Consider the following 11,837-nt stretch of genomic DNA (forward strand, 5'->3'; position numbering starts at 1 on the left):
GACCCACATGTCCTCTCCCCGCTGCCATCCACTCCACTGGGTCAGGTTCTTCAAGTGGAGATCTCTAGCACTCCGAACCTTCCAGTGAGGGACCACAGCGGGCCGGACTCCGAGAACCGGAATCCTCACAATCTGAGAATATACAATATCATGAGAATATACAACAAAGTACGATTTGTGGCTTGCCACCTATGTTTAGCTGAAAGTCAGAGTTTTCAGAGTTACAAAGGAGGATCTGTTTAAGTAGCTAGATTACCAAGGTAATAGTTTTGATTAACTGTCAGTACAAAGCTCAACCAGTCAAGTGTGAAACACTCCTCTAAGTCTGACGCCATGGTTCTCCACCAGAAAAAAGGTGGGATGCTTCTTTCGAGTTGGGGGTGAGAATTTGCCTCTAATGAAGGATTTCAATGACATAGTGAAGTAAGATTTATTTTTTTAGCACTTTTCAGCAACAAGGCGATCCAAAGCGCTTTACAACAGAAACAAAAACAGAATCCAATACAGAATGAAACACAAAAGAAAAACACAACAATCATGTATTCTAAATGAGTCATGTATAATCTAAATGAAATACAGGATAATCTAATTAAAATCACGATAACAGACATATCTAAGCATGAGCTTAGACAGTCAAAATAGTAGCTAAAATATTCTAAATTAAATCATAATCAGATATAAACATGACATACAATGAAACACAAAAAGGAAAACACATCAATCATGTCTAATCTAAATGAATTATATATAATCTAAATGGGGTATAGGATAATCTAAAAAAAATTTGAAACCAGACATATCTAAGCATGAGCTGAGACAGTCAAAATAGTAGCTAAACTAAACATATCTAAACATGAGAAAAATAGTAGCTAAACTAAACAACAATTAAGAATCTAAGAATCTAACAATATCTAAAGTATGAGCTAAGATAAACTAAACGAGACTAAATGTACAGAACTAAACTAAGTGTACAGGAAGCTAAAACGTGAGAATGCTAAACTAACGGTACCGAACTTTCTAAATAGTACCAGGCCCGCTAAAAACAGCCGACATAATGATTACTAACTAAGATAGAGAAAGAGGGAATGAGGAGGGGGGGGGGAGTGAGAGAGATGACAGAAACAGCAAAAAGTGTGCGTATGTGTGTGTGTGTAGAGGCAATGGGAGGCAGTGTGGTGTGTGAATGTGTGTGTGTGTTTGTAAAGAAGTCCATGAATCACGTCACAGAGGTCATTATCTTTGATAATGATGGAATGTTATCAGCGAGCTCTGAACAGATTCACAGATGTCCTTAGGCAAAGGGGGCGCAGAGCATCTTGTCTGCATAGTTCCAGGACAAATTTCAAGGTAGCTGACCAAGGTCAGCCTAGGGGAGCCAAATTCACAAACAAGCAGTAATTGGTTTGGTTAAGGCAGACTTGTATTTGTCCGCTTTGAAAAGTCTTGCTGATACTTCTCAATGGCGAATCCAAACAGCCAAATTCCAGGACCATTCCGCCTAATTCAAGCGAAGCAACTTTCTCCAAGATGTAACCCATATTATTCATGAGTTCCAGAAACACAATTCAGTCTGCGGTCCTGTAAAATAGCGTTTCTCAACGCGTGGGGGGCGTTGAGAGGATGACGGGGGGCGTTGGCAGCAATATTTTCAAAAAGGGGGCGTTGATATTCTTTTGGGGGGCGTTTGCTTGAAGGTAAAGTTTACACTAAAGATTCACAACAATATCAGTTTAAACTTTGAACTACTTGCAAAAATATTGTGGCCTAAAACATTCAAACCATTACAGAACTGCAGCTGTATCAATGGTGTTTCTTTTCGGCGCAGCGCCGTGCTGCCTTCAGGAGAATGGGACATTATATTATCGTTTTTATAATTTGTCCCACATGGCAGTTACTTTGTAAACTTTGAGAAAGGAACGCTCTCTTTAGTGATATTACCCTTGGAATTATTTATTTCTCTTACATGGGTTAATTTCTCTGAAGGATACACTGTGAGCGCATTGTTATCGCAGAGGTTAAACATTTACAAGAGCAATATTCTGTTTCCGGACTTTCCCTGAAAGCGTCCAGCATCCAGACGTACGTTAACTCCTTTCTGGACAAGATACTTTGTTGACATGACTGCGGAACACAAACCAACAAACCAAAAAAAATAAAAATAAAAAAAATATTCTAAAACCAGAGACCTACGGCTTGACAAGTGGATCACAGCAGCTGCGTCAGCNCGGTGTAACACCGGATCGATGTCGGCTAACACCGCTGCGACTTTTCTCTGCAGCTTTATTTGTGTCGTTGTGAACTTTAAAGTCTTATCATCAGTCACAATCTTTTATTAGTCTATGAATAAAAGCAGGGCTCTCAAGTTTCACGCACTGACCGTGAGACACGCATTTTGTGAAGCGCACTCGCTCACACTCCACTTTTTGTATTTCTCACGCTAAAAGAAATACACCCGCAGACGGCCTTTTTTTGAACCGGAACCAATATGCAGCGCAATGTTTTCCGCACGGGCTGAAGCAAAATAGGGGCCAAGTTAGTGAGTTTTCAGATCCATCTGGCCATTTTTCAAAGCGATTAGCGACAAATCTAGTGACTTTTTTCTGTGTTATTGGAGACTTTGGCGAGTAAATGTGTGGAAGCACCAATCATTCCCCGCCCACTTCCCCAAGCACTGACAGCTGTCAATCTTACAGCATAGTTCAATTTTTTTTTTTTTTTCCAAGAGTATGCAAAGAGAGGCTCTGAAGAAGAGAGGGCAGAGAGAGAGTCTGGATGCAGACTTCTGCCTTTTTCTGTATGCTCTATGACTGATGTCACGGCTAATAAGGTACTAGCTATTGATAATTACATCAGAACATCACTTCCAAAATTCCTATACTATTATTTAAATAGTGTCCCTTGGAATGTAATAACTTTGTATATTTAAATTTATTCCTGTTGTTAACATCACCCAGACTAACTTTGACAAGGATGAGAAGTGACGTTTTCTTCAGTCTTCTTTCTTTCCTGATCTTACATATTCTGCTTATTTTCTGTTCACACAACCATCATTCAACTTTTCCATTAGAGGATATATATTATTGATCATATTCACCTGCCTAAATAGTTGGTATGTAATTAAAATATTTCCGCAATGGTTCGTCTTAGTATTTGCAAGCAAGGGTTAATTGTTTCAGTGGCTTCACACAATTTTTCAGCTGGAAACATTTCGCCTTTGAATGCTGTCATTTCAGACACACAGCTGTTCAATTATAGGACATCCTGCTTGACTGATTATTATTAATTCCTTTGTTCTTATTATTGTAATGAAAATGGTGTTCTAATAAGATGAATACCAATGACAGAAACCTCTTGAGCTGCTCTTGGAGTCCCCCCTGTTTAGTTGCTGCTTTATGCTTTGAAGCAAAAAATAAATCTATTTGGATTAGGAGTTTCACTGGTAAAATCACTGTAAGGGAACATTGATCAGAGTCAGCCTGTTCTGCTGTAATCGCTTGTGACATGAGGGACTTACAGTACTCGTGCAGTGGTGTGTATGGATTACATTCAGGCTTGAACAGGGCTCTGCAGTGAAGTGCTTGCATTTAAAGTAAATAAAGCTTGACATCTGGGTTGCCTCTGACTGACATGAAGCCAGTAAAGCCAGGCCATAGGCCTAACTCAAACAAAGCACTTCAATCTCTTAATATTGCTCTCCACAGCTCTCCAAAGGCTTGATTGATCCACTGACCAATCAGAGTACATTGATCACATATTTTGTCCCTGTCTAATACCCCACACCTTTACTACAAGCTCTTACAGGACCCCTCTTAATCCATACATCAACTGTCTGTCAGGAGTACAGTATTCACCTGGGATTCACTGCTCTGAAAGCTCACGCTTTTAAGAACTTTCCTTTGACATAGGTTCATTTCAGAAAGATTTCAGTGTTTAAATTGCTTCTGTTTCCAGTTGCTTCTTAAACTATTGTTTGTCTTAGGACACAAAAGGTAGTTGGTCACCCATTACATGTCTTGATTTTTGCATTTAAGGTACAAAAGTTAAAAGGAAATGTAGCTAAATATTATAAATGATAACAGTTGATCCTTAAACTAAGACCTTGTCAACATGGGAAAAATAATTTTATCCCCAACAGTTTTTCATTTACTTTATTTTAAAAACAATATATACTTGTAAACATGGTACTAATTCTAGAAATGTTTTCATCTATACAGAACACAGAGAACAAGCCAAAATGATGTAATAACTATACCAGGCCTGTATGGGGTGTAATGCTGCCATGGAAATACACCATAAACAGAAAGCAATATGTGGAGCATATATAAACAAAGGAAAGTTGTTTGGTGTAATAATAAGTTTTGGGTTTTTTTCTCTGTTTTGTTTAAGGCAATGTTATTGTTCATCAGCCTTTTCAGTTGATTGAAGTAACATGGGATTTTTGCTAAGGGTTTTGCTGTAGTTGAGAAACTAGTGTCTGCAGCACAAACATGTAATCTGTCATTCTTGTTGTTTTTGCCAATGTATCTTTCATGCTTGGGGTTGCAGTTTATATTAGAGGTGGGTCTATGACATGCTAGTTTTGAAAGGTTTGCTGTCCACACAAAAATATGTTTCAAGATTTTCGTACTCTGGAATCCATTTTAAAAATGCCATATAGGGGCTCCTAAAACACTGTTCCTGTGTGGAGGCAAGGCTGAAACAATAAAAAACTTTTGGTATTCACAAAAACTGTTCTTGTATGAACGGGACCCAAGAATTATATCCTAAGGCAGGGGTCTGCAACTGCATCTCTGGAGCCACATCTGGCCCTTCAGCAGCTCTCTAATGGCTCCTTGTGACTTTGACCAAAAACAGCATGAACTCGAGTCACGTTTGAATTGAAATTGACCATAGGATTTGATACTTTTAGCAGTTTTCCAATCAGATTTTTGCAATTTATGTGTGGGGTTTTTGCAGCGGAATAATAAGTCATACAGGTGAAATGGCCTATGAACTCTGTTTTTAACAATAATTTGTTCCTATGTCAATTAATATAAAGGCATCAGGCACACAGTTTTTGATCATTTCAATACTAGAATGAACTCATTATGGCCTGAGTTTTCACTAGAATGTGTTTAAAAAGATGATCAGTTTTATTGTTAAGCTAATAGATTGTTAGCTTGTTCTTGTTTTGTTTATAAGACTTTCTGACAGTGAGATTTTTCTCCAAATCCATCAGAAACCAAACATTTTACAAAAAAACTTGAGGCAGATTTCTATAACAGCACAAAAGTTTTGCACATCTATTGAAAATTGTTAGATTTTAAGGGACCAAACATGTATTAGTAATGTTCAGCAAGTTAATTTTACAAAAGTAAAAAAAAGAATGGCCAAGTACACCATTTGTATTATCTGTTGTATGTAGTCATCTCCCTTTCACCAAAATAAATTGTTTGTTTTTTATCCTTGAACTCCAGGTGCTTCAAAGTCAGGTTCCGCTTTAGTTTGGCTGTAATCATGGCTTCATTTGCTAGCCCCTGAAGACACATGACACATTTTGGTCTTCCGTCACTGTTCTCAATGAAACCAAATTCAGTATAACTGCCATCATATATTTAAAGTTTAGCCAGTTTTGGATTTGCAACACATGATGAAGTAAACAACTTTAAATACATTTCCATCTTTTCTAAATGCTGGCTCTAATAAAAAGCTTTGTCACTGAAACGGTTCCGGTAAATCAAGACTGTGGCTTACTTTTAACTTTGTTTTACCATATAATTGCAGCGGTGCCACCTGTACAAACAGCCACTTGTTTTTTCCAGCTCAGTCTGGCTTCAGTCATAAAAGCCTCCAAAAGTTTTAATATTTCCTCACCTGTGAAAGTCCTCCAAAATGCCTCTTTCCCAGGGGTAGCGTACCAAAAGAATTAATTGAGCCACACTAGAAATGTCCATGGATTCATCCAACTGAATGGAAAATAGCTCTCATAAACAGAGTCTATTAAGTACATGTAATTGTATGTAAGCTGAAAGTTTAATTCTCCTTGTAACAGTGTCATTAGAAAGCAGTACAACTTTGAGCTTAGTAGATGCCTCTGCAGCCAGGACAACTTCACACATTTCCTCTGCTGCTGGAATAATAAGTTTTTGTCCAACTGAGTGTGGCTTCTTAATTTTTTCAATTCGTTGAGCCACTAAAAAGAAGTCTGCTGTGCTATTTGTGAAGATATGGCCAAGTACACCATTTGTATTATCTGTTGTATGTAGTCATCCCCTTTTCACCAAAATAAATTGTTTGTTTTTTTATCCTTGAACTCTAGGTGCTTCAAAGTCAGGTTCCGCTTTAGTTTGGCTGTAATCATGGTTTCATTTGCTAGCCCCTGAAGTCACATGACACATTTTGGTCTTCCGTCACTGTTCTCAATTAAACCAAATTCAGTATAACTGCCATCATATATTTAAAGTTTAGCTGGTTTTGGATTTGCAACACATGATGAAGTAAACAACTTTAAATACATTTCCATCTTTGCTAAATGCTAAGTAGCAGAAAGAGCTGTGAGCCAAATGAGTCCAGACTTGATGCAGGGTAGTAATGGATGACAAATTTACAACACAAGTCATAATCACATCAGTTTTTATTGGCTCAAAGCTGAGGTAGGTTGGAGTAATTAGTTTACTAAGTCTGTTTGATTGGTGCATTGGTCCCCATGTGTATTTATGCACTTTTTAAAATTATTTGACTTCGCTAAATGCAAATTAATATGTGGACCCCCAAGTCTGTGAACCTCAGTTTGAGAACTACCGGTTTAAAGACATTGTGGTCAGATGTTGGGGTAAAATGAGTCAGCATTCAAATAGGCAACTGATGGACTTAAACTTTTAACCAACACCCTTGATCTCACTCTCCTGACAAACAAAACATTTCACAGTTCACTCTGCCGAAGACCCGGGAAGAGCCAGCTTTTTGATTTATACAAATTTATTACAAAAAGAACTTCCAAGGAGAAAATCCTAAATATGAGACAGATCCAAGCACAGAATCTTTCTAACCTAAGATTGGCAGAGAGTACCTTTTTGAACAACGTTTATAAGAAAGCCATAACAAAGTTCCATTTCTCATCATAACTGGAAGGCCGTATCAGGAAAGCATGACCTGATGTCAAACTGTGTACAGACAAGTACTATACATGACAATTCTGTTGCATCTGAAAGATGACATCTCAGAAGACCAATCAGTAAATCTTATTTATTCATAATAAAGTTTTCATGAAAATGTGGGCTAAAGTTCATGGAGTTATCGGTAATCAAATAATCAATAACTTTGCAGTTTAGATACATACTCTAACATCATAACTAACTTTTATCAGTTCTCACTATTTTGTTTAATGCTAAATTCTTTGATATAGAGCATGTCATCCATGACATGTTTTCACAAATGCAATTTGCATAACCGTTATTACAGTTATGCAAATTGCTACTGAAAGCTGAGAAGTTGTGCTTTACAGCCATGATGTGTTTATTACAGTAATGCCACTCACACTGTTAAAGGAAATCAGCCTAATGGTTGCCTCCCTCCTACGCACATGGTGCAGAGAGCTGTGAAGATTAACACAAAAAATATAAAAAACAAACAAACAAAAAAGTAATACGCCGATGTCCCCTGTCACTAAGGGATCTTTAATAGTGAATGTTTTTAGTTTTTGAGATGAGTGGGGTTTTTTTTCAACTGAAATTGAACAGGGCTAACAAATGTACATTCTTTAGTGGTAATAATATAGATTGATTCCAAGAACTAAAGCTTTAAGAGATAAAATCATACAGGCTGCATGTGCTGGCATGATACCCAGTGGTGTTTAGCTGCATGGACATATTGTTTGTGTTTTGGTTTGACTAAAACTAATTTTAGAGAAAATTTTTACCAAGGGATATAGTGTTGCATTACATCTTTGTCGATAAAGATTTGGAGGGGGACTATATTTACCTTAATGTAGTGATAATTTGCTGTCTGAGGTGGTGCAAATTGATGTATCCTGGCAAGCTGAGTGAGCAAATTTATCCGCCAGTAGAAGCAATGGTTGGCCACCATAGAGTAATCTTTGTCCATGCCAATCATTTGAGGAAACTCCTCTTTCTAGTTTTTATTTTACTTAAAAGTATAGTTTCCTATATATTCCTTCCAACTAGTGGTCACAGAAATTCAGCAAACCTTGATACTCTCCTCAAATATGAATTGTGCTAACATAAATTTTATCCTCAAGCTGGATAAGGATCCCACATATCCATCCCGCTACAGCCCAATATCACTTATTGTGATAAAGACTGAATCAGGTTTGTTTTTAGATCAGTAATCACTTCAGGGTGTCAGATTAGGACAGCAATTATCCATGTTCAGGTGAGATAATGAATGAGAGAACGTCCAGATCCAGAACTGAGTCGAACTGGCCTTTAATTGGGCATTGATGTTTCTCCATACATACATGGGAATGAAGGTTTGTGTGTGTGTGTGTGTGTGTGTGTGTGTGTGTGTGTGTGTGTTTTCTATAAAAACAAACAAATACAAATTATAAGCATCAGTTTGTAAATACTCCTCTCACAGACAACAAAACATGTCACCAAAGGGAATCAACACATACTTAAAGTCTATAATAGAGCTAGGAGCCGATTAATACTTGACTGTGAAAATGTACATATTATTACACACAAATAATAATCAAACCTGCTAACAGTAGTGTCTCACAATAACATATGAGAAAAATAAGGCATTTCAATTGAAAATGAGAGAAACAAGCAACGTAACATATCAATTACGTGGAACCGAGCTTAGCTATCTAATGCTAAATGGCTAACAGTTAGCTGTCGAAAAGATGCATAAACTATACCAAATGACCATAATATTCAGCAATACAATGTGCGAATACAACTCTTAGGCATTTAGGAAACTAACTAAATCACCATCAGTATTACTTACTCTCAATAGACGCACACGAATGAGAAAATATAATAAACACGTCTGTGTCAATAGCCAAACTGCTCAATGCTCAGATCGGTATGAAATATACCGAAGCAGCCTCCTAGTGGCGAAAAATAAGTACTGCATATATAAACACCTTAATAAAGAAGGTAAACTAGAAGGCTGAAAACAAATAATTAACAGTCTTTTGTACACTTATAAACACAGATCTTAAAATCATTTGTAAGACATTGGCTGCAAGGCTTGAAAAAAAAAAACCCTTGTGTTATCCTGACCAGACTGGATTTATTAAAATCGTTATGCTACAAATAATACTAGAAGACTCATCAATCTAATAGATTATTGCAACATCCAAAATACATCTGCTTTAATTGTTTCTTTAGATGCAGAGAAGGCTTTTGACAAGATTAACTGGAAATTTCTATTTGCCACTTTAAATAAATTTGGATTTGGACATAACTTTTTGACATAGATCAGATTATTATACAGCTCACCCAGTGCCTGTGTGAAAACAAATGACTGGACTTCGCAAAGCTTCAAACTGGAAAGAGGCACCAGGCAGGGTTATCCTCTTTGATGTTATCCTCTTTGTCCTGGGGGCTGCTGACCCTGTGCTTCGCTGGTGACCTACCTCTGTGTGGATGCGCAGCTGCCTTGAGGTGGTGCCCGATGTCTGTTTGCCTGGGACTGCTGCTGCCTTCTGGGGCTGGATCCACCTGTCCTTTCTGCTCTTGGGTGCTGTAGATGGTGGGACAGAGAGAAAGAGACAGCGAGAGAGAAAAAAAAAACACATCTGCCTTCTACCAGGAGCAGAGAGTGGAAAAAAATAGATAGATGAAAAAAACATTTGGAATGTAGCATATTTAGAGGGCTGCCCTTTTACTTTTTGTAGTTTGTTTGTTTTAATAATTTGAATCCTATGATGCAATGAAAAACAGTTCTTAATGTTTGAGGGAAAAATGTTTTTTTTTTGTTTCTTTTTCTGTTTCAGTCAGTTTGATTGTGGAAGTTTACAATGAGTCATTTAGTGAGATGCTTCCTCCAGCTTTGACTCTTTGTGCAGCAGAGTTCTAAAGCTGATAATAATGAATTATCTCTAGCCTTTAACAGTCACTTATCTCATGTGCTTGTTTCTTTGACAGGTGGGATATTTGAGTCCATTGAAAGTGGCCCATCTGGTGCTGAGGAACTGGCCTTTAAGTTTGCTTTAAATACAATCAACAGAAATAGGACCCTACTGCCAAACACCACACTTACCTATGATATCCAAAGGATAAACATCTATGACAGTTTTGAAGCCTCCAGAAAAGGTATGTGTGTCAGGATTTGTGTTTTTTGTAACCTTTGGTACCCTTTTTGTTGTTGTTGTTGTTTGTTGTTGTCCACCTGTTTAGTTTACTTACTGTGCCTCCCTGATTTTCTTGTCACTCCTGGGTTTATTCCCTCAGTCAGTTCTCGGCTCTGGCCCCATCCACTCTCACCTGTTGCCAATTGCCCAGGTGTTTCTGTTCTGTTCATCAGCTCTGGTCTTTATGTACTCTCTGCAATCACTCTTAGCTATTCCATCATTAATTGTCCTCTGGCTGTCACCTGTTGTTCTCTGTTGCTCACTCTTGTTAGTTCCCTGGTTAGTTCTTCTTGTGTTTGTATTCTTTGATGCTACGTCAGCTTTTGTTTTGTAAGTAAATGTTCAAGTTTGTTTTCTAAGCTCTTCGAGTGAGTCTGGGTCTTGACTACACACGCTACAAATTGTGACAATGTATATTTAATATTTTGAGGTTTGAAAGTCGCACTGATGGCGTGGATGTGGTTTGCCAGTTGGAACCATCCATCCATCCATCCATCCATCCATCCATCCATCCATCCATCCATCCATCCATCCATCCATCCATCCATCTTCTTCCGCTTATCCAGGGTTGGGTCGCGGGGCTAGCAGCCTAAGTAGGGAGACCCAGACTTCCCTCTCCCTAGCCACTTGGGCCAGCTCCTCCGGGGAAATCCCAAGTGGCCAAATCCCAGGCCAGTCAAGAAACATAGTCCCTCCAGCGTGTCCTGGGTCTTCCTCTGGGCCTCCTACCGGCGGGATGTGCCCAGAACACCTCACCAGGGAGGCGTCCAGGAGGCATCCTAATCAAATACGTGAGCCACCTCAACTGGCTACTCTTGACGTGGAGAAGCAATGGCTCTACTCTGAGTCCCTCCCGGAAGACCGAGCTTCTCACCCTATCTCTAAGGGAGAGCCCAGACACCCTGCGGAGAAAACTCATTTCAGCCGCTTGTATTCGCAATCTCATTCTTTCGGTCACTACCCAAAGCTCGTGACCATAGATGAGGGTAGGAACGTAGATGGACCGGTAAATCGAGAGCTTCGCCTTTTGACTCAGCTCTCTCTTCACCACGACAGACCAGTACAGTGCCCGCCAATCCACCTATCAATCTCCCGCTCCATTTTTCCCCCATTCGTGAACAAGACCCCGAGATACTTAAACTCCACTTGGGACAGGACATCTTCCCCGACCCAAAGAGGGCACTCTACCCTTTTCCGGCTCAAGACCATGGCCTCGAATTTGGAGGCACTGATCCTCATCCCAGCCGCTTCGCACTCTGCTGTGAACTGCTCCAGCGAAAGCTGTAGATCACGGTCTGATGAAGCCAATAGGACCACATCATCTGCAAAAAGCAGAGACGCAATCCTAAGGTCACAAAAACGGATCCCCTCAACACCTTGGCTGCGCCTAAAAATTCTGTCCATAAACGTTATGAACAGAATCGGTGACAAAGGGCAACCTTGGCGGAGTCCAACTCTCACTGGAAACGAATCCGACTTACTGCCGGCAATGCGGACCAAGCTCTGACACCGGTCATATAGGGACCTAACAGCCCGTATC

General features: G+C 39.1%; 1 protein-coding gene across 3 annotated transcripts in view; it reads left to right on the top strand.

Annotated features, from left to right (window-relative positions):
- Positions 1-11,837, top strand: part of grik2 (glutamate receptor, ionotropic, kainate 2) — a 649,386-nt gene that overhangs the window by 151,915 nt on the left and 485,634 nt on the right. For all 3 annotated transcript variants that reach the window (XM_037980176.1, XM_037980177.1, XM_037980178.1), the window contains exon 3: positions 10,092-10,259. In XM_037980176.1, the coding sequence (XP_037836104.1) occupies positions 10,092-10,259 (168 nt within the window). The remainder of the gene's footprint in view (positions 1-10,091; positions 10,260-11,837) is intronic.

Source organism: Kryptolebias marmoratus, linkage group LG16, assembly GCF_001649575.2.
Source record: "Kryptolebias marmoratus isolate JLee-2015 linkage group LG16, ASM164957v2, whole genome shotgun sequence".
In the NCBI taxonomy this organism is placed as follows: domain Eukaryota; kingdom Metazoa; phylum Chordata; class Actinopteri; order Cyprinodontiformes; family Rivulidae; genus Kryptolebias; species Kryptolebias marmoratus.